At 39.0% G+C, this 22,954-nt stretch overlaps 1 protein-coding gene and 1 long non-coding RNA gene across 3 annotated transcripts in view; one reads left to right on the top strand and one right to left on the bottom strand.

Annotated features, from left to right (window-relative positions):
* Positions 1-987: 987 nt before the first annotated feature.
* Positions 988-1,629, bottom strand: LOC139603235 (uncharacterized). Its single transcript, XR_011683623.1, has 2 exons — positions 1,545-1,629; positions 988-1,323 (listed from the first exon to the last, which is right to left on the bottom strand). It is a non-coding gene; the product is annotated as an uncharacterized lncRNA (long non-coding RNA).
* A 350-nt stretch (positions 1,630-1,979) lies between these two features.
* Positions 1,980-22,954, top strand: part of GARNL3 (GTPase activating Rap/RanGAP domain like 3) — a 33,405-nt gene continuing 12,430 nt past the window's right edge. The window contains exons 1-21 of one of the 2 annotated variants that reach the window (XM_071453836.1): positions 1,980-2,380; positions 4,531-4,600; positions 5,916-5,990; positions 7,274-7,373; positions 7,800-7,918; positions 8,542-8,606; positions 9,227-9,290; positions 9,565-9,591; positions 9,971-10,046; positions 10,632-10,730; positions 11,298-11,401; positions 12,559-12,667; positions 13,968-14,013; positions 16,420-16,526; positions 17,346-17,467; positions 18,142-18,246; positions 18,984-19,058; positions 19,973-20,084; positions 20,831-20,929; positions 21,828-21,944; positions 22,622-22,794. In XM_071453836.1, coding sequence (XP_071309937.1) covers positions 1,980-2,380; positions 4,531-4,600; positions 5,916-5,990; positions 7,274-7,373; positions 7,800-7,918; positions 8,542-8,606; positions 9,227-9,290; positions 9,565-9,591; positions 9,971-10,046; positions 10,632-10,730; positions 11,298-11,401; positions 12,559-12,667; positions 13,968-14,013; positions 16,420-16,526; positions 17,346-17,467; positions 18,142-18,246; positions 18,984-19,058; positions 19,973-20,084; positions 20,831-20,929; positions 21,828-21,944; positions 22,622-22,794 — 2,265 coding nt within the window. Of the gene's footprint in view, positions 2,381-4,463; positions 4,601-5,915; positions 5,991-7,273; positions 7,374-7,799; positions 7,919-8,541; positions 8,607-9,226; positions 9,291-9,564; positions 9,592-9,970; positions 10,047-10,631; positions 10,731-11,297; positions 11,402-12,558; positions 12,668-13,967; positions 14,014-16,419; positions 16,527-17,345; positions 17,468-18,141; positions 18,247-18,983; positions 19,059-19,972; positions 20,085-20,830; positions 20,930-21,827; positions 21,945-22,621; positions 22,795-22,954 lie in introns of both variants that reach the window. The other variant, XM_071453837.1, reaches the window with a different exon arrangement.

Raw genomic sequence — 22,954 nt, 5'->3', positions numbered from 1 at the left:
CCCTCCATCCAGAACTTTCGGTCCAAGTCATTGAGTGATTAGCCAGAGGCTAGGAGTCAGCCCCCCAAGCCTTGCCCCATACGCTGTCCTATATGTCTATCCTCCAGCATCCATCCCTTAGGGTCACTTAATGGTTGGTATGATGTCATCTACTGTCGGTTTCCACCTCCCTTTAAATGTAACCTTGGCACATCTCCCCTGGGCTCTCCGCACAAGGCCCCCTGAGGTGCAGGAGCTCTGTTGGGACTCCTAATAAAACCTTGGATTAACCCCTGCTAAGAGTCGGCCCTTTATCTTCTACCGCTGTCTCTGGTGTCTCTTGTGCTGCAAAGGCAACCAGCCCAGGTGCCCTAAGTACCCTCGGGGCACAGAGAGTGTCTGCCCCCAGCCCAGGTGCCCTCAGCACCCTCGGGGCACAGAGAGTGTCTGCCCCCAGCCCAGGTGCCCTCAGTACCCTCGGGGCACAGAGAGTGTCTCCCCCCAGCCCAGGTGCCCTCAGTACCCTCGGGGCACACACAGAGAGTGTCTCCCTGCCAGCCCAGGTGCCCTCAGTACCCTCGGGGCACACACAGAGAGTGTCTCCCTGCCAGCCCAGGTGCCCTCAGTACCCTCGGGACACACACAGAGAGTGTCTCCCTGCCAGCCCAGGTGCCCTCAGTACCCTCGGGGCACACACAGAGAGTGTCTCCCTGCCAGCCCAGGTGCCCTCAGTACCCTCGGGGCACAGAGAGTGTCTCCCCGCTGTCGGCCGTGTCAGGGCCGCCCCCTGGTTTCTGCCGACTCGGGACCGGCCGAGGGTTACTGAGAGGCTCGCACAAACTCGCTCGGCCGGTGATTGTGGTGGTGTTTGAGGGTCCCCAGGACGAGGGAAGAGACAAGAATCTTGACTCCACCTTTCAGAAGACTGAAATATTATTTTATGATCTCTACTATATTAAAAGAAAATGAGATATTAGAACTATATTGAAGGAGCAAGGAGACATCAGAAAGCTGGAAAGGAATGAATAATAAAAACCTGGGACTGCTCACAGCCCCGACACAGCTGGACCATGATTGGTCATCAAGTAGAAACAATGCACAGGAGACCAATCCAAGATGCCCCTGTTGCTAAACCATCTCCAGCCCACACTTCACAGCCAGCAGATCGTTATTGGTTCCATTTCTGTTCTGAGGCTTCTCAGGAGAAAAATCCCAGCAAAAGGATTTTCATCAAACACGTCAGTGCCAGGTGATGGCACAGGCAGCATCGGCTGGCCGAGGTCGCTGTGTCATCCCTCCCAGCCCAGGTGTCACAGGAAGGAGAGAGTTCACCCTGTGCTCACCCTGCAATAGAGAGCAATAGAGAGCAATGCAACACAAAACACATACTAACACAAGATGATAACCTTTTTCTATTTTCATTACGTGTTGATTTATTGTTACAGGAAACCCAAAACAACAACGCAGCGGGGGTGAGGTTTTTGTGAGGGGTGGGCTTGATGGTAACTGGTAGCTGTGGTGATGGATTGCTGGTTTATGTAATTACATAATCATGATGCAATTACCTCTTAGTTGTGTCATTATTTGTCTGGTAATGTAGATGGGAGTACTGATGATGTGGTTAATGGATATTGCTATTCATTACTGACAACTGGAGCAGTAATTGGGGCCCTATAAAGTATATATTAAAAGGAATAAAAGCTGTATGTCTGGTGCAGCAGTAGATAATTTTAGGCTCCCAGGGAGTAAATAGTTTTCTTTAAATCATTATAGTTTGGGGTTTTTTTTTAGTCCCAGGTAGCATGAAAGTTTCTACTGCTGCTTTTTTAGTCTAAGGCTAGAAAGGAAAACAAAGTTAGAAATACAAGTAGCAAAAGAAAGAAAGAAAGAAAGAAAAGGTTAGAGAAAAAAGAGAGTTAAAGAGAGAAAGTGAAAAAGGAAAAGGGTGAGAGTGAAAAAGGGGTTGAAAAACAGAGTGAAAAACAGAAAAAAGAGTTGGAATGAAAAAGAAAGGGCATTCGGGAGGGGCGGTGCTGCTTAAGGTCCTTTCCCGCCCAGGAGCGAAGGAGCCGTTTGATCCCCTGGCGGGACCGCAGCTCCCGGTGGCGGAGGACGGAGCGGTGGCTGTCAGCCCGAGACTACAACTCCCGGCAGGCCCTGCTGACGGCGCAGCGTCTGACGCAACGGCGGACGCGGCATATGAGTGGTTGGCGGGCCGAGGTGGACGCGCGGGGCCGTGCGCCGGGAGAGCGGGATGTGCGCGGGCAGCTCCCGGCGCCTCTCCCGCGCGGGACGGAGCCGTGGCAGCGACGCTGGAGGAGCGAAGCCTCCGTCTCGCCGTCCGCATGGATCTGAGCAGCGCGGAAGGGGCGTCCACCCGGTTCCTCGGCCTCACTCAGCGGTACCGGTGGCGGGGGCTCAGCTCGGGCGGGGCGGGGCGGGGCGGGGCGTGCTGCCGACAGCCGATGGCGGAGGGCGAGGCGGTGCTTTGCTGCCGCGGGCGGGGAGCTGCAGGGGCCGCGCGGGCTCCCGCGGTCACTGTGGGGCGGCTGCCCTCGGGCTGGCGGAGGCGCAGGAGCCCCCGAGCTGCAGCCGTCTCCCTCGGGCTGCTGCCGCCGCTGCAGGCGGAGGCGGACGAGCGGCTGCGGAGTCGGCTTCGCAGCGTGTTCAGCGTTGCGAGCACATAGCGCTGCGATATCGCTGGAATGACTCGGCTGCTGACTGCGTTAGTGCTTGTGACTTTCTTAAATGAAAACAGATGGACCGGTAATGACTAGTAAACACATAGATGGCAAGGAGAATGGCGAGCCCAAGAAGCATGCAGGCTGTATCCTTCTGTGCTGATCGCACAGGTGCAGTCTGCAAACTCACCCCTTTCTGCCCCTACCCTCCCGACCCCCAAGTAAAACGCTTTCCAGTGTCGAGCTTCTGAAAGACAAAACTTGTGATTTGGCACTAGGATCTAGAAAACGTTTATGTTTAGATTAGCAAATGCGTTTAATTTTGCTTCGTTGTTCAAGTTTCAGGAATGTTTTGTAGGAGCTTCTGTTGAAACGGGAAGAAGCTAGTCCTCTCTCCTCTTCATTGTTGCTGTTCATTTAGACAACTGCGCCTATGTTTCCAGAAAAATGGGAAAGGGAGGTGGAATATACTGTGTAGATGTAAGCTGGTTAGTTATATTCACATGAATAAAGGTGCATCTGTGTTTAAATATTTTGCAATGTAAGTAAATTTTAAATTATTAAGCCCACGTAAAGCGAAGCACTGATGAACTAACCTCCTCAGTGCTGGCAGTTCATCTTAATAAGATGAAAACTACTCTGAAAGTGTCATAACTGGAGCAGCCGTTTTTCTTATAGAGATCAGGACTATGGAAGGATGTAATTCAAGGAAGAAAATTAATATGAACAGTTGATTTTAATCACAGTGTATTTTTTAAATTAGCAGATGTGATACGTTAGACAGTCGAGTACGAATCTTGGTGGTATCCGAGAATGGAGAGCCAAAGAGGGATGCAGGCGCGAGGATTCCTTAGGGAGCATGTGCGCTTAGGCAAATTGCATGATAACGTGAATCTTACCTGTGCCTAAATTGAAGCCTAATTTTAATGAGGTTGTGTCTGTAGCATTTATGTTGATGTGAGAGTCTCCTTTAATTACAAGATATGAAGCAGGTGAGGTGTGATATAAAGTAGTTAAGTTGAGAAGAGGCAGAGATTTGCTCTTGGGTATATTTCTGGTTTTTAAAAGGACTGCTAGTGTGTTTGAAGTTTAGGTATGTTTTAGGTGGTTTGAATTGGGACACAAATGACAATATTGATATTTAAGCAGTCTTGTTTTAATCATTAGTGCAGATATACTCGTGTTTTATGAATTATTGAGAGTGCCGTCAGAAAAATGCTTTTGATATGAGAGGGTGTGGTTTGTGGCAAGGCAGTCTGTCTTCAAATTAGTGGAACGTAGTTTGTGAAGAGGTGGCGAGTAATGCGCTATCATGGTACGAGATTGGTACTGCGGGCGGATTTTGCACTTCGCGTTCCAGGATTACTTTTGTTTGCTATCTTTTCAAGGTGGTGGAGGGAAACCTCTGAAATGCTGTTGTTCCCTCATGCTCTTAAGTACTGGTTTCTTTTCTCATTGTGTGTGGGCTGAAAAAAGACTGAAAAAATCAATAGCAACCTACTAAATGTGGTCTTACTGAGTTGTACAGTGCAGTTGACCTCTTTGAGGCTTTAAGTTTACTTTTCGAACGTGGTTATGAGCCACCACCTGCTTTGGAACTCTGATTGCATCATGCCTTAGTATTTAATTTAATCCTGGCTTTTGCTTCCAGTCAGGACGTGGACATTTGCTTTGGGTGTAATGTGAAAGCCAGACTGCGATGGCTGCTAGGGATTGTGCATGCTGTAAGAAGTGTTCCCTGCAGCAATGAGTTTATGTTCTGTGAACCCTGTTCAGCAGAAATTATATTTTTTTTAATGGCAGGGTATAGCATTGCAGGAAATGTAAGACTAGTTGACTTGTGTACACAGATGAAGCGTTTCTATTCCAGCTCCGTATCTGAAGATCTGGGTTGCAGACGCGGAGAGTTTAGCAGAAAGCATTATGGATCTGTGGAGCTTGTAAGTATACGTAGCCTGTCCTTCAGTTTATCAGCTTATAATGCAGAGCTCTAATCCTTTTCTTTTCCAAGTAAAAGAATTGGATCTAGTTTGGAAAATGTGCATTCTCAGCTAGACTTGAAAGTTATGAGCTGATATAAAGTGGCTTCTGAATAGATATATATCAGACCCGTGATGGGGCATCTTTTTACTACCTTATTAATTAATTTTTCATTGTAACAGAAAAGGAAGCTTTATATAAATACTGTGTTTACTTCCAGATGGAAATTGAGCCTTTTTTCCTCTTAGAGACTGAAGATGGCAAAACATTAGGGTAGTATTTAATGAAGTACTAACAATTATGTAAGCTATAAACTGTGTACATGCTTGTGTGTGTACGTACACGTGTATGTAATTTTATATGTACGTGACTCATAGTAGTGGGAGAGGGCTGAAAACTGAATGACCTAGTCAGAGTTAGGATTTTGAAAATGGTTCCCTAGAATCTGTCAGCTATTCCGCATTTACTTGAAATTCGGAGATTAGGTTGGCACTATGTTTTTCTCATATATCAATTTCTTCTGCATTGTGAAAATATGTCAGCAGTGTCATTCTGATTACAAGGTCATAATGAAATTACATAAATTTACTGTAGGATAACAGAAGTGGGGAGGAGTTAAGAAAATTATCTCCAGCTCTGTTACTATGGAATGAAGTCACAAGTTTTCTACAAGCTATAGTTGTAATTTTCAAGTTAGTATATTAACTAATGTGTGTGTAAATTGGGTGTAAAATGGTGGCCTAGTTGCTGGAAGTTGTATTGCGGGAACACCGGGTTCCTTTCTCTTCTTTCCATATGTTATACATAAAAGATGCGTGTTTTAATCCAAAAATGCAAGTAATTGGTTTTCTGATAAGAGGCTCTTTCATTCCTAGTACTTAAAGTCTTTTGCTGGAAGATAAAAATTATTTATAATTATTAATTCACAGTAAGTTCACATGAATGGTTTCGTTTCTTGGATGTTTTTCTTAAAAATTTTGCTAGCATTTCATGAAAGTGTATCATTTTTGGAGTACAGATGTTTGAAGGTTCTTGTTGCCCTTTCAAAATTCTAAATGTTTCAAACTTAACTTTCCTTGCTTCATGAAGCATCTGATTTGTCTCAGAGTTCTTACTGGGTCATTCAAAGTCTTTAGTCAAATTGGTAATAGCTAGACTGATCCCTTCTCTCTGGGGAGTCCTGATGCCTGAACAACAAGAAATGGTTGTAAGTTTTGATTGCTGATCGTATGGCTATTTTTTGAAATAGAACCTCTATGTTAAACTCTCTTATAGCTTATATCTAGTGATGCTGACGGAGCCATTCAAAGAGCTGGACGGTTCCGTGTGGAAAATGGCTCCTCTGGTGAGGTAAGTGCCCAAAAATACTCACAGAATGCTGAAGAAAATGATTCAGCTTCAGTTATTTTTCACTTACAAAAGATGCATTTGCAGTCATTTTCTAAGGAAGAGGACTTTGAAAAATTCTCGCGTTTCGTTGTGGTAACGTTTTTGCTCACTCGATCGTGTTAGAGAAAAATATCTCTGATCGACGCTTCCCAGTCTCTAGTACATCTCTATATCTATCCTGTCCTGTTGGTACTATGATGTTCAAGCTGACCTCTGTGCTTTAAAGTTTGCTCCTTGGCTTGATGAGGTTTAGCTTCATTTTTTTGACCCTTAGCTGTCTTTTGGCAGCTGTGCTTATCTTTAAATAAGAGAGAAAGAGGTTGAGTGGAGCCTTGGAGAGTAATTCACTTCATCTTTCTTGCTGCTAAACTCACAGTGTGTCCCTGCAACTACTCCCGTGACAATTAGGTTTCCACTTACCTTCATGTTTTATCTTCCTTTGCAAAACTTTCATCAAATACCATCTTAATATTGGAAGAAAGAAGACCTCAAATTCTAGAGATACTTGTAAGGCTTTGGTAAAGTGTGTATTGAACTAATAGTAACAGCGAAATGTTACTGATCATCTGCTTCTGTCAGCACTGGCTGCAGAGTTGAAAGCAGTCTAACTATTCTGCATTGATTCTTTGGAGGGTTGTGTTTGGTCCTCTGTATATTTAGCTCAGTTTCGTGAAGTTCAAAAGCTGATTAGCTCATATCATGGAAAGATTCGTAGAGTGGGTAGTGGACGGCCACATGGTCAATGAACGTGGAGAATGGCTTTTTCTTCGCATGTTAAGTCATAATGGGAAAGTGCTTGAGGGACGCTTGGGAATTTACCTTAATTTATGAGAAACAGCACTGAAGAACTTCCGAAGCATGCTTTGGTCAAGCAAGGAGACTTCTTTGGGGATTAATTTGGGAAGAACTGAGAAAATGAAAGCTGAAGGCATTAATTTATTTAAGTTTTAAAAATGTTTGTCTTCAAAGTCCACATTGAAAGACCTCCTTTTCACATTCTGCCATTACCCCTAAGAGTGGTACAGTAGGACAAGACTTACCTACTTACAGAGAAATTAATAAAAAGGGTAAATGAGAGGTAGAAATTTCTATTTCAGCTACACACCGACTGACTTCGCAAAAATCCTTGCTTTTTAAGTAGCAGTGTACAGCTAAAATTTCACTCTTTATTTGCTTTTGCCTATATTTTGTCCTCTTTTTTTTTACTTGGTATTTAATGTAACAGTCTCTCAATTCGATTTCAGAATACGGACTATGCTCCGAGTACGTGGCACAGAACGGATGTGCATTTGGAAAACCCAGAGTATCATACAAGATGGTACTTGAAGTATTTTTTAGGGAAAGGTAAATATCTTTTTGCAGATGGATTGGAATTTGGACCAATGAAAATGTAATTTGCAAAAATGCTGTTGCTGTTTCTGTAGTTTTGAACTGTTACTATTTCAATATGAAAAAAGGTATGGTGTTAATTTAGTATTAAAACATTTTCTCTCCTGTACATGAAACAAGTCCTTGTTTCATGTGTTTTTAACCTGAAAACAGAGCATGGGTGTCTGTAAGGAGTGAAACCCCCGCTACCAAAAAGGGATGTTTTGAAATCCTTCATGGCTTTGAAAACTGTACCGGTCTCTTTGGGTGTTTTTTTTTCACACAGCTGTATATAAGTACGTGGTTATTTCTGCAGACAATCTGGTGTCTCTCTGATTCTGCACGAGTGGGTGGGTATGTCTTCCTTATGACTGATGGTGCCGCTTGTTTTTCTTCCAACAGTTCATCAGAATTATGTAGGTACAGATGCAGAGAAGAACCCTTTCTTTCTGTCTGTTGTACTGTCTGAGCAAAATAATCAGCGCATTCCTCAATACCATTCAATACTTTGGAGAAAAACAGTAAGAAACAAATACTTTACTGCGGTTCTGCCTTTTGTTTGTTTTAGATATGTTTATCATATGCTTTTTCCTCTTTCTTCAGAATTCCAGTATTTATTACATATTTTTATTTTGTATAACAAGAACATATCATTCTACCATAGTAGATAACGCTAAACATTATACTAAACTTTTTGACAGAAATCTGTAGTGTCAGATATTTTCTAATTCTTCCAACAACTGGTTTTTTTAAGAAATGATGCCTAAATTGTTCTTGGTTACATCCTATGATCAGTTTTAGGCGCTGACTTTATACTGCTTTTACGATTTTCTTGTACAATGGTAAGAAAATAGGCAGGTCTGATACTGGTTTCACTTTTTTTCTACTTAATGTTCCGTGAGATTCTTGTATCCAAGCAATTGTTTTAAAATTCTACTGTAGACATTTATGGGTCACTTTTTTTTTCTTTGCAGCACCCATGACATTTTTTTTTTCTCTAAATCAGCAGTAAATATAGCTGAGTAAAATTACCTTGGTTTTCTTCCTTCTTTCTTAACTTAATTGTTTTTATTATTAATCCTATTTGAATATGCAGAAAAAGTGGGTATGTCCTGTAATATATCCTAGCTTTTCTCGTTTACAGGGTACTCAGAAAATATGTCTCCCTTACAGTCCCACAAAAACATTATCAGTGAAATCTATATTAAGGTATGTATTTACAAATAAGTGATCAGTTTAGATATTTGCCTGTATACCTTTTCCTGTAATTCAGAGCTTGCGGTCCTGTGGTTTTTAGGATTAATCTATAAAACGTGTAAAAATGGTTTTGCAAGTCTTAATCGTTGAAGAGGCAGCAATAGGTGGTTTTAAAGCCTGTTCTTGACCAGACAAAGGGAAAAAGTGTGAATTTGATGCTGAACTTCTCATTTTTCATTTGACTTGCCTTGAATTATTTAAGAAGAGAGAGAACTAGAAAAAGGGAGAAATAGAATTGGTTATTGAGCCCTCCTAAAATGCTCACCGTGATTCTGTGTAGAGCCGAAGTGAAGGGTGATGGAACAGAGCCCTGTGCTTTAGGAGGAAATCAATTTCAACCTGATCTCCACCCTGAGTCTCACTAATTTCTGTTTTTAAAATGCAAACTAAGTTTAGGAAGCGTTGGAAGTCAGTATTTTGGGGAAGAAATGGCAGTTGCACAAACCGTTCCATTTCCCAGAGGCTCTTGGGAACGATTCATTTTGTAAGCGCTGTAACTGCCATCGGTTGGTGGTTCGGGGTTGGAATGTGCACTTGCCCTCCTATAAAGCACTAGTTCGTTTGCATTTCAGTGCTATGAGTCTTGATAAATTTGAGAAGAGCCCAAGAGAAATTTTTTATCCTGAGATACAAAAGGTAGGAAGTGACTTTTTTTTGTTTGGTTCTTTATCTTTGTTATTTTCTGGAAATAGAAGTAATTAAGTATAGATACTACTGGTTTGTCTCTTCCAGTAGCAGATGATGATGATGATAATAATAACAATAATAATAATAATGTTGTAATACTACTTAAACTGTCTTTATCCATTGAACTGGCCATTTCAAATCAAAACTTCTAAACACAAATAAAACCATCATCCTTGTAGAATCTTTAATACAAGTGGGCTAAAGATACTGTTTTTGTTTACAGGATTTATTGGTTCTGGAAGAGCAAGAGGTAAGTATAAGCCTGACTACTTCTAGCTCACAGACCCATCCAGTGAATACAGCTTTGTATTTTGATGGGCTTATGATGACTTTGAAATCAATTGCTCGTTACAGTAAAAAAAAATTATTGTTTTTTTGAACATGACAGCAAAAATAACTTTAAGCACCAACTTAATCATAATAGATCACCAATTAAGGTTAATAATTTTATGCTATACTATCAAAGTTTAAAGGTAAATTATTTTGTATTAGGAGATGGTATAAAGTGTATGTTCTAATGTGTAGGATGTATACAAAGATACATACATACATCAAAGTCCTTAGAGGAAACAAATTTTTATGTCTTCTGTTTGACTGTTTACCATATAATATTTGGTTTTATTTGCTAGGGATCGGTGAATTTTAAATTTGGAGTCCTTTATGCTAAGGATGGTCAGCTTACAGATGATGAAATGTTCAGTAATGGTGAGTTTTTCACCTTCTCCCTAATTGTTTTGTTCATCTGAATAAAAAAAAAAAAAAGACAAGATCGTGCCTACAGCGGGAAGCAGGGCGGGAGGCAATGGTTATATGAACAGTCGTTTAGTTTGGTTTCCTGTGTTGGGTGAAAAATTGTAGCATAGGGTCTTCTATGTCTGTAAGAAGTGGCAGTAGGAAGCCTATTGTTACAGCTTGAAAGAGAGTGAAATCTCTCCTAGAAATAGACCGTGTGACATGAACATTTAGAAAAAAGAGGTATTTGAAGGAGGCAACTCATTAACTCACTGCTTGTAGTTCTTTCACTCTTTTACAGCATGATCACATTCTCCTATGCGCTTGAACAGCATTGGTGCTAGCAAAAGAGGTCACTGTTTAATGTTATGTGATGATGCCTATTTGAGGTGCTCTTTCTGGAAAGGCAGTAGGCTTGGAAGACGTGAAAGGAAACTAACTCAGCTGAAACTTTGTGTCCTGGAAGCAGGACCCATTTCCTCATTTTGGTCATTTTTGAGATATGTTCTATTACTATGGGTGCGCTTTTTTTGTAACATTTCTCCCTCCCACATGTAGAAACTGGAAGTGAAAGCTTTCAACGATTTTTGCATCTCTTGGGTGACACAGTTACTTTGAAAGGCTGGTCAGGCTACAGAGGAGGACTGGACACTAAAAGTAAGAACTCATCTGAAGCAATGAAAGGGGGGTGGAGCTGCATTCTAAATGTTTCTTCTTATTGTGTGTAGTGCATATTGTATATATCGTGGTTATGAAAAAATCCCCAAACGGGCTTCCTCGTTTGTGTATTAAATGCTCTGCTTCGCCAGAAGTAGAACTCGTTCACCAGGAACGAGTCAGGTTAGCTTAAGTCACTGGTATGGAATGCAGTTATGACAGCTATTATCAAGGTGAACGGTTTCATTTTAAGTTGGAATGAGATGAATGATAACCTGACATGTTACTTGCCTCATGGTAGAAGGGCATTGTGGCTTGAAGACCCGTGTGATTTCAGGAGGGTAGGTGAAAGGTGTAATAGGTTTTAAGTGTGAATATGCAGATTAGTTGCAAACTTGGTTTGGACTCACATGAAACATGTGGTGTGGACATTTTCTAAAGTGGATCAGACAAAGAAGGGTAACTGAAGAAGATTAGAGTCTTTTGGTAGAAAGACTTGAAATATCTTTTGATTTTCAGAAAACTTTCAGGAGATACTCCTCCTTAAAATGTTGCCTTCCCTTGCAGATGATACAACAGGAACCTGTTCCATCTATACAGTTTTTCAAGGGCATGAAATTATGTTCCATGTTTCAACCATGCTACCATATTCTAGAGAGAACAAGCAGCAGGTACATGGTTCTCTCTTTATTTCCCTCTTTATTTGTTAAATCACAAACTCCAAAACTTGGTAAGAAATAAAGGACTTCTTGTCTGTTAATAGTTGAGAGATGCAAGCCTTGAGACTTTTGCACTTTTTTTCCTCAATATCCTACCCGATGCTGAAAATTTCATTCTGTTTATTAGAAATAATGCATCCTATCATCTCCATTAAGGTACAAAAGATACTTGTGAAGAAGATCTAAGTTGCTTCACAGAGAAGTGATTAAGTGTGGTGTTCAGATGACTTGAAGAGCTTCACTGCTGTAATTATTACCTCAAAGACTTTAGGAAAACTGGAACTTAGCCTTGTGTGTGAATTGTAGGAATATTCACATGTGTATCCCATAGTTCCTGCTTGAGTAGCAATTAGTGTCGCTTGAAAGAAATTCCCCTTGTGAGCACGTTCAGGTTGGTAACCTAGGAAGTGCTCACACTGCCATGGATTAACTAGGTGGGTTCTTGTTCAAATGTGCTGTCATTCATTGCTCAGGCCTTTCTTTGTATTTATGATGAAAAAAATACTTTATAGGCACATGTGTTTATTATACATCATACATCCATAACGATTTACCTAAATTACTTACAAATTACTCGATTTATTATTTATTATGCATTCTTACATTTATTCTTACTATGCATTCTGACATATGGCAGTTTTCTCATGCTTTTTGCTTGGACTGATGACAAGATCACAGAGGAAAATGGAGGCCAACCAGAATATTTTTTTCAAAAGAATACTTCAGCACCAGAGTTTTTTGTCCTTTTATTTCAAGCGGTAGATTTGCTTTTTTTGGAACGCTAGAGTTTCCATGCCCAATTCGTTAATATTAATTATGGAAACTATGAGTGCTTATCTAAACATATGCAATATCAATTCTTCTAGAACCTGCCTCGTTGTGTGCACCATGTCATCGCTAGGTTTACTTGCTTATAGTTAAGTAATGGTTTTATACTGTCCTCAGTCATATTGACTGTAATTTTTCTGTTTACAGTTTAGGAATATTGTTCTATTGTTCTGTCACAGAATTGCTAAGATACTTACGTATGTCTTGTAAGTCACTGTCTATCTCTTTTTTTCTGCCTCTTCTTTCTTTTTTTCCTTTTTTGTTTTCCTTTTTTTTTCCAGGTAGAAAGGAAGCGACATATTGGAAATGACATTGTCACTATCATATTTCAGGAAGGTGAAGAGTCTTCTCCAGCATTCAAGCCATCCATGATTCGCTCTCATTTTACACGTATCTTTTTCCTGACATTTTCTAATGATTTTTCTTTTTTTTAAGATCAATATTACTTTTAATTCTGCCCTGAATTCCTCCCTCTATGCTGTTTATGGAAGTGAAAATTATTTTACAGTTGCATTCTTGCCTTCTTGACCTTCAGCTTCTTAACTAGGAGTTTCCAAGTCTGCAGCATCTAACAGTGTTTGTTAAATCCCTTAGAGGATAAGGTAAAAGCAAGAATGTGAGTTTTAAATCCTTTTATTGAAAGCATTTATTTGTATCCTTTCACAAATCTAATTTTATACCTTTTCAAAAAATACAAATTTATAAATTCATTTATCTTGGTTTTGTAAATTATTTTGGCATTTTACTCGATATCGCCTTTCAATGTTTAGATGCTGTTTATTTGAAATTTGTATTTTAGATCAGTATTCGTCAAATTTTTCAGACTATTTACCATATATTCTCCAGTTTTTTAACAGCCTATGTTTTCCAGACTTCCGGTTGAAAACATTTTGAAGACTATATGATTGCGGAATCCAGCGGCCAATATCTTGGAATTACCATGGGGTCACAATAGTAGTAATCTATAGACCCCAATCTGGCATGTGTTAGACTAGATAGAATGGAATGAGGAAAAATGAATTAGAAGAAGAAAACTCTAATGTCTGTCTATACTCTGTTGCTGAGTTTTAAAGCTTTAGACTTCCACACCTAGTTTTCAGGCAGATTAAATGTTCCTAGAACCCACTTGCTAGGGGTGAATGAAAATGAACAAAGTTTGAAAAAATAATAAAAATCTTTACGTATCAAAGGAACCTAAATACTAAGAATTGTTTACCACATCAATGTAACTCTACAATAGAGCATCAGCCTTAGTATAACTTGCACTTTAAATCATTGTCTCATTTTTCCTATAGTTCTGTTGGCTAAATTGTTTCATTGGAATATTTTCTTCAGTGGAAGCTTTGGTATAAGCAAAGTTCAGTATCAGTACTGCTTTATCAACTAAAAGTATTTTTAATCACAAATATATCAAATATGAGTAAGACAAACTTCTATAGTATGTCTTATGCTGTGTCTGTGGTAGTAGCTTGGTTTTTAAAACTGTTGATCAAGCAATAACATTTTCATATAGGACCCCTTTTATAAACAGTGAAATCTATATTGTCTAGAATTGTTTATATATTTACATTGACTTGATTAATATATTGTACCTTTATTAAATCTGCAATGTACTGCACGAAAAGAAAAGTTTATTAAAATACATGTGAGCTTTATTAGAACTGGTTTAACTTCCTTAACTGTATGGCAGATATTTTTGCTTTAGTGAGATATAATAAGCAGAATGATAGTTACAGGTAGGTGCTGATTGTAACAAATAATTTCACAACGAATAACTGATGGTTTAGAGAAAATGGGAAAACATTTTGGCAATGGAAGAACTTTCTGGCATACAGACAGATCCACCTGTCTGTACGCCAGGAAGCCAAATGTGCTTTAGAAACTGAAGAGCAATATGGACCTGCATGCAGATGTCACTAAACTGGCTATAAGTAGCAGGTTTCTTAACATCAGAAACGTTAAATTCTGCAACAGGCATAAGCTAAGGGGGAAACCCAAAACTGGTTTTTAGATGAAATATAAAATATGATGAAAGATATGCCTGGAACTTTCATACCTGGTGAGATCAATGACATAGTAAACTACGTGGATGGTGACAGTTATTTAATGCACGTGATGCTGCGATAGCCACGGACTACAAGTCCTTACAAATTGCAGTTTAGCTGTAGCTGAGCAAGCTAATTCATTTTTGGGGATTTTAATAGAGTACTCGTATAGTTGAATGTCACGTACTTAAAACCTGCCAGAATTTTACATATTGCTGTGTTTCTTCAGCATTTCATTAAATCTAACTCCAGACAAGAATGATACTTCAGTTTGTGTGTGGGAGTTTTTTTCCCCTGCCTCTTATTTACAGCTAAGGTTTCTTTGGGGTCGTGTCTGTAATGCAGTTAAGCAAGGAATAGTTTTATTTTGCTACATGATCTTGTCAGCTTCCTCTTGCAAATTTGTTTAAATTGATGTTCAGAACACGTTCATGATTCCGAAGTGAAAATGCAGTCACTTCTTTCTTTTTCTTGCTTTGAGACAGAAACCCTGGGCATACATTCCTCATTACCCTTTAAGAAGTGATTGTTGTCCCGATTGTAAACTGATAGTCTGTAGATGGGTTAGCCATGGTAAAATGCTTTTTATATTGCTGTTTATGTGGGGAAGGAAATGAGTTGCAGTACATAAGATAAATTTCTCTCTTGCATTAGAGAGAAATTGGCAGCTTTTACTAGATCGGTCCATCTTAATTCCTTCATTCTGCCAGTCTTGACACATCTTGCTGTAGTACATATCGCGTAGTATTTTTTCCTGTATGACAACCTTAAAACATTGTATTTCAGCTTGCCCCCATTACGTTTCCTTCCGTCATTTGATTGTAGGCCTGAATAGAACTCGTTCCTTCTCTTACTTTTGTGTGTGTGTGAAGACAGTCTTCCAAGTGGTCAAAATTTCAGTAAAAAGGGATAGGGGATGCTCTAGGCTTTTGAGGCAAATTTTCCCTGTTTCAAATGCAATACCGCTCTGAGGTCTGATGCTGAATTTCTGCTTAGAATGCCCTTATATTTTATGTCACTCAAGAAGTCAATTTTTTTAGTCAGTTCTGTTACGGCTTTCCCTGTTACAATTCATTCTGATGTAGTTAAGGAGCATTTCACACCTTTTGTAGTTATAAATTATTGCTTTTTTTACCTGGACGTAATTAAATAGACAGAGGGCATCCATGAAACTGTGTCTCAAATATGTGTAACAAATATTAAGATGATCAATATTCATGCAAATGTAGTACTGCGTTTCATACTGTATGCTGTTCCTAAGCTTTCAAGAAAAAAGACTGTATGAAGGCATTGTGATCCATTAGACTCAATATCAGTCAGTCACTGCTGGCTTTTGGAGAAAGTAAATTCTGTCTGGTTTCTAAAATAGCAGATACAGGTTGAATCTATAATTTTGCCACTGAACTTGCTGTGACCCGTGTCATCTACGCATGCCAATTGTTGGCAAGCTATCACTTGAAATAGCCAAGAATGATTACTTATCTTAAAGAAGCTATGCCCTGGTCAACAAATAGGCATGGGTTTGTATCTGCTATTCAATATTGCTATGCTGGATTCCTTATGGAGCAAAATAACTTGGCAGGTCCAGCTGTCATGGAAGTTATTCTGACTCTGTCTTCCTCAGTGTAAATGAATTTGCTGTTCCCAAGCTACAGATTCATATGTTGTAAGCCGTTGTTACTTCGGAAGCAGCAAATATTTCATGCGTTTGGTGAATGCATAGGGAAAGTAGAAATCTGTAAGGAGAACGTATTTTGTACGTGTTTTTTGTACGTGTCTTTTGTACGTGTTCATTTACAGTGTTTTTGAACAGGGCTGTATTTTGCTAGTGCCACTAAAACTATTGCTGCGTGAGTAGAACTGCGAAGTTCTGTTCTAATTCTATGTCCCTGTGTTAGTTTGTGTAAAAGAAACATAACTTTGCTCTGCTGAGTAATTCCAAGTGAATCTTTTTTGGTTATGCCCTTTGAAATTTGTATGTAAGACACCCAGATAAGTTTCCTTTTTTTTTTTTCCTTTGGTTCTGAATAGTGTCTATAAAAAAGGTAAGGTTTGAATGTGACTTTCAATATAGATAAAGATTTGTACTTTCAATAGGCTGAAAATATTTTCAGAAGAAAGCGTTCCTCTCTTTGGGCCTCCCCTTCCATCCCCACCTGTGTTTACAAATCACCAGGAGTTCAGGGATTTTGTGTTGGTGAAATGTAAGTCAGTTTTTCTTTTGCTAGAAACACTCTTAAAAAATTGTGCAAACAAATTAAAATTTGTGATGCTTAAAATGTATATGCATTTTCTCGTGTATTCTGCTGATCTGTATCCGATTTTTTTTTTTTTCATATCTGTAGCATAGTTGGGACGTCAGTTCCATCAAACTGTTACAGTTAGATAAAAAAAAAAAATTCTCAGGCTACTAGACAGAGGCTGACTTTCACATTTGCAGAACTTGCAGCCGTATTTAGCTTTGCATTGTTGTAAAGGGCTTGGGAGATCTGAAAGGATTTATAATACTGTTCATTATTTAGTAATAGAAGGCGTTAATTTAGTAGCTCTGAAAACCTGAAAATAGCATCTCTTCCGAATGTATTCTTAAAGGTGCTGAAGGACGCCTGTGCAGCCCTTTTAATTCTGTAATCATTCCGTTCCAATTTTCATTGACCTGTATTTGCCCTTCTAAATCAGCAAGAAAGGAAACTTTCAAAATTGACCATGTTGATTACAAATAAACCTGACAGGAGCTTGATGGCTCATTTTGAGTATTTAAATTGTTTAGTACTTAAGTTGACCGGTAGTTTGTCTTCAATTTTATTTATTAGTTAGGTATTTATTCTGATGCCTTGTGGAATTTTTCTATTACCAGTTTTTATCCTTTAACTGAAGGGAGAGTTATTCTTTAAAAAGGCAAAAAGAAGGCAATTTTAAATTAATAGGGGCACAGCAGGTGTTTTGATACAGAGGCAAACTAGAGTTGGTGGATATTGTTGAAGTTCTTTTACATAATGTCTCTTTTTTCCATAATAATTTAGTAATAAATGGTGAAAAAGCCACCTTGGAAACACCAACATTTTCTCAGAAACGTCAGCGCACTCTAGACATGCTGATCCGCTCTTTATACCAAGACATGATGCCTGACCTACACAAGGGAAATGTAAGTCAGAAGTTTCTGCATCCTTCATATGTGCTGTCCTGTTCTAACTAGTGGCTTGAATGTTCTGTCACTTTAAAGGACTGTAATCCTAATGAGCACTGAATTGCATATGACTAAGCTAAATACTGATTGTTGTATAACTTACTTTACAGTTCTATGAAAGCTGACAGACAGTCCTTTCTGGACAGGACTCTTCACCAGGTGTGAGGGGAAGCATAAAAATGTCGTACTTGGTGTAAGCTTACCTGCGGCGAGCGAATAGGGAATTTAGATACTATAAATACAGGCATTAGTCTCATCACCATAAAATCTGCATTTGTTCTGTTATGTGTAAATTTAGATGATTCTTATCCCTGAGTAGCTATGAGGTAACTTTATTTTGGATGATAAAGACTTAAGGTGATTCTTAGTTAACTAAAAATAAGTTCAGTACTTCTAAAACTAACAAGTTGCTATTTTTTTGACCAGTGTTTATTTCTTTTATCTATATAGATCTGCTTAAACTTTTCTTTTTCGTATATTCATGTCACATATTCATGTAGTATGATCGTACAGAACATGACAGTGGTAAACTATGACAAACTGTATAAGGTAAAGCGCTGAAGGATTGGAAGAGTTGCAGTTTCTCTTCCCTGAGAAGCTGTGCAGTTAGAAAGAAATATTTTCTATTTTAGAATATGCTTAATAGAAGATCCTTCAGTGATGTGTTACCAGAGTCCCCAAAATCAACACGGAAAAAAGAGGAAGCTCGACAAGCAGAGTTTGTTCGGCTTGGTCAGGTAGGATCACTGTAGAAGGTATGCGGCTAGGTTTACAAAGAATGTGTCACTCCTTTTGTTAAACTTTTATTGCCTTGCAGTTATGTCGGGATTTAATGCAGTTTTCTGTGACCATAAATAGTTTTGTAGTATTGCATTATTATAAGTTACATTAAAATAAAACATGAATAGAAGTATTTATCTGTAACGCCTGAGGTATACACGTAGAAATATTTATATCGTACATGAGTTAAATGAAGGTTGTAAAAATCGTACCTTAGGGGGATGCCTGGCAATATATGTAGACAGACATATATATAGTTAGCCTTAGTGTCAGGAAGTTTTGCAAATCAAAGGTGAGTTTGTATAATTGACAAGAGGATCCTCTATCTGGCTACTTTAATAATAAAGTAAACTGTGTATATGGTTAGATTCTGTAGTTTGAGGTGGAGGTTTTTCTCTGTTACTACGTTTGACTCTTCTTTTCTGGGTTGCCATTTAGAAAGCAAGTAAAGAAAAAGAAACAAAAAAAAAAACCCTAACCAAGAAACAGCCAAGGTATGTTTTGGCTAAGATACCTAAGGACCATTTGACATCGTTGAGGATACAGAATTCTGCTTCTTTTTTCATTACTTAAAACGGCATAGGAATTCCAAACTGGAATTACTTTCTAGTCCTAAATTGTCCTTTTAATATAGTCTTTAGTTTGGGTATTGCTGACAAAAACTCAGTTTAAATAAAGCATCTGTTTGTATTAGGCATTGAAATTGAAAACCACTGTGAAAGGGGATACCACAGCTAACTTGGCAACCACAAGCTTTTGTAAAAAGGAGGTGAGTGAAACTGTCAGAGAAGTTGTGGAACGTTAAACGTTATGTAGTATGGTATATATTTATTTACTTCTGTAATTAGATGCTGCAGCAGGAAAGAGGAAAGGTACAGTGTCAAACTGATTCTGCAGTCACTATTAGATTAATAAAGGATGAGCCTGGGGGCAGAAGCACTTCCCAAAAGTTAAAGCAAGTGCGGACATTTTTACATCTGAGAAAATTCAATGAAGGCCATATCTTCCATATGCAATCATCTTTTATTTTAATTTCAGGACTTTGGAAATAAGATTCAGTTGTGTTTTCATTTCCTTTTATTTAGTTTGGATTTTTGTTTGAAGTCATTAGGGAGTGAAATATGCCAGCTGCACTCTTCTGCATGTATTTTATATACAGAAGCTTCAGAAGTGCTTCTAGAATGTCAGAGATTCAACTAATATATAAATTGGGAGAGGAGGGGCAGGCTCTGGGAGGTAAGTACAGAGAACACGGGATGGAAGAACAATTTGGCAGAAAGGCAGAAACTGTACCATATGCTAGTCACTAAACATCACAAACTGAACCATAAAATACAAGCAAACTGCATATGTGTAGTGGTACATACATTTTAAATATATAGGTTTGGGATTTTTAAATGAAAAAAATTATTGCGTGATGGTTGCGCTGAGTTTCAGCTGCACGTGTTTTAATTCTAGCGTTTCAGGTATGTGTCTTACTAGTCTCCAAACCAGAATTGATGCAGGAAGTCCTCTGCCAGAAATGATTTCAGTTTTGAGATTTCTAATTCCAGCAATATACTGTTTGGAAATGTATCCTGCCAAAAGCATTTACATGTTATTGCCATTGTCCATCACATTCTGTGTCTGTATGATCTGTATTTTTTAGTGTACTTAATATGTATCCCTTATGTTACTTCATAGCCTTGGGAATCTCAGTCTTTCTGCAGTAATTTTCCTCATGAGGTTGTCTGTGCAGATTCTTGGGGCCAGTCCTTGCTGGTTTCTACAGATGCTGGCATCTTGTTAATAGATGGTTAGTAAATGATCTAGTGTTTTTGTGTCAATTTTTATGTATCTGACCATTTTCTTGAAAATATGTGTTCATAAACTCTGTTCAGGTGTTAGTAAGTCTTTATGTAGGGGGATAGTTACTATTCCGAGTAAATCTATTCCATTTATGTAACCTAGTTGCAAAAATTCATTCTGCAGTTGAATCAAGCCATATTGGCGGGCTAGTGTTAATGCAGATTTCTGAATGTGTTCTTATTTCAGATGTTGTTTTCTTGACCATCTGAAAAGCTGTAGGAGGTCGCATCCAGGTTCAAGAGGTGTCTAAATGGCTTGTCTGGTTTTCTTAGCCCTTGATAATAGCGAGCATGAAGCCAAGGGCTTATGTGACAATGATATCCTACTTCTTCCCTTAGCATTGATATTGCTACTCTGATCCCTTATAATCCTCTGTGTGCTACATAAGGCCAGCGGAACTGAGGGAATGAAGTTAGTGCTTGGTCATAATTCTCAAACTTGCCAAAGGAATGTCACTTTTAGATTTCAGTCGCTTTATCTGATTCATGACGATAATAAAACTGTCCTGTGAGGAAGTATTGGCTATGATGCTGTGGCACGTGTAGGTGCTTTGTGCCATTCTTTTTGGGTTTTTTTCTCTTCATTTTTGTAAGGAAAAGAACCCAAGACTTCAATTAGAAGAAAGAAATGGTTCAAAACCAGCATCTAGTAAGTTTTAGTAGGGTTTTCAATACATATGTGTTTCTCTTTTAGATGGTCAACCGTCAGTGCAAGTATTTGATAAAACTCTCCAAATAAAGCAGATGAATGTGTTGGAAGCTCTGGATCTTTTGATTGCCCGAACAGACAAAGGTAGGAGAGGTCCCTGTTCTTGGGTTCTTGCCTGACTCCGGCCGGGTATTGCTGGATGACATTTTGTCTCATTCAGAAGGCTTAAATGTGCACTTTTTTTAGTGAGGTAGTTTTTACCCAATAAAAGAGTAGTCTGTGATTGAATTTCATAAAGGGAACATACACAAAGCAAGATCAGGATCTTTATGTATAACTCGGAAAGCATTACAGATATGGTTGGTTTATTATTTTTTACCCTGTTATGTCTGTTTCCTCAGTATTTGCTGAAGCTCTGCTTACCCAAGCTTTGGGTAAAACATGGTTCCTTCTGTCTCACTGGGAGTTGCCCAATTTGGTTGCATCTGGTGAAATTCACCCTGAGATCTTACAGAACTAGCTCAAACTATGTGAGAGCCATTCGCAGCTCTCTCAAGACACCCGGAGAATGGGTGACGTTTCTGAGGATCTGGCAAGTGTAGTTATATCAAAACTCAGTTTGTGAAATTTCTGGAGAAAACCCTTCTGTATCCTGAAGGGTTCAAACTCTGTTGAGGATCCAGTTATCAGTTGCTCACCTGGATGGTTCCAGCTCTTGAAGTTAACCCTTTTACTCTTTCCCTGTAGTTTATATCTATTGTATTTTATGTATTTGCAAAATATTGTGCATTTCACTCTTTGGAACCTCTCAGATCATTCTTTGGTGCAGCACCACCTAATGGGAAACTTGGCTACTCTGCTGAAGGGGTTGATTACTACAATTGTAAATCCTAGAGAGTTTGTAAGTCTTCTGTCCCCAGAGAGCTATTATGCTTTGTTTACTTTTGCTCTGTTTGTTAGGTGCTGCTTCTCATTGGAAGTATTAATTTCAAACTACCGTCTTCTTTTTCTAACTTTTTTCCTGGTTCTCTCCATACGGCAGGGAAAGACTCTCGTATCCTTGTCTTCAGACTCAGTGCTGTCCAAAAAGATATAGAGACTAAAAAAATCATAAGAAGCAAATATGACTGCAGAGAAAATAAACTGGAGAGAACAAAAGGTGATATTGTTTTCCTTATCCTGTATTAAAAACATCCACTGTGTTTTGATGCCGGTAGCTGCCAGGGGCTTGTTAGGTCTTTTTAGGCAGGTGTAGGTGTTCACTTGTAGGTTTTCTGTCTGGACGAGTCAATTCAAACTTTGCTAAGCTTATATTTGAAAATTACTCTAGTACAGTCCAGCATGACATTTTTGAATGATGTAAAAAAACCGTGTTACTTGGAAATTGCTAATGATGAAAAGCTTTAGGGAAAAATAAGACTTCAGGGTTGGGAGATACGAGAAGAATTTTGTGGGGATGTTATACTGAAGTAAAGCCCACTTTAAGCTGGACTGGCACGCTGGCAGATCCCCTCTTAAACAGTAGTGCTTAGATTAGTCTGGGTGTTGCCCATTATTTTTGTAGAAACCAATGTTTCCTGGTCTTCATAAGTAAGCTGCTTTGAAAAGCTGGAAGGTGCAGTATAGTGATAATCCATGTACTTCGGATTAAAAGTAGATTTCAAAAGGGTCATAGGCTTTTGTCTTTTCCCTGAAGTCGATGTAATCCTATTGAGGAGTTTTTAATTCTGTGTTGCCAAGTCATCCATCAGAGCCCTGTTGTGCTAATCGTCATACAAATACAAAACAATCAGACCCTATCCCGACCACTTAGAGCCCAGACCATTATTTCCTCAGGCTGCCATTTGTATGCCATTAATACTCACCACGGGAGTGAGCTGAGGATTGTTGCAGCTATTCGGAACAAACTACTTCTCGTCACAAAGAAATATAATTTGGACGACACTTCAATCAGCACCTCTCTGCTGTCGTCTCCTGAATCTCCAGTAGAGGAGTTCCAGTACATCCGGGTATGTGTAATCCAGTTACTAATTATCTTAACACACTGAGCAGCACTCAGCTAGTGTAGGGGGTTCAGGGAAGGCAGAGTATATGCATGATCATCTTCCTGAATCTACAAACAAATAAAAGCGAGAAGCCATATGGTGGAAACCAGTCGTATATATGCTA

Source organism: Agelaius tricolor, unplaced genomic scaffold (genome assembly GCF_023055355.1).
Source record: "Agelaius tricolor isolate 1412-34295 unplaced genomic scaffold, bAgeTri1.0.p SCAF_38, whole genome shotgun sequence".
Classification (NCBI taxonomy): domain Eukaryota; kingdom Metazoa; phylum Chordata; class Aves; order Passeriformes; family Icteridae; genus Agelaius; species Agelaius tricolor.
The sequence above is the reverse complement of the archived record's forward strand: the minus strand, read 5'-3'. Positions and strand labels throughout refer to the sequence as shown.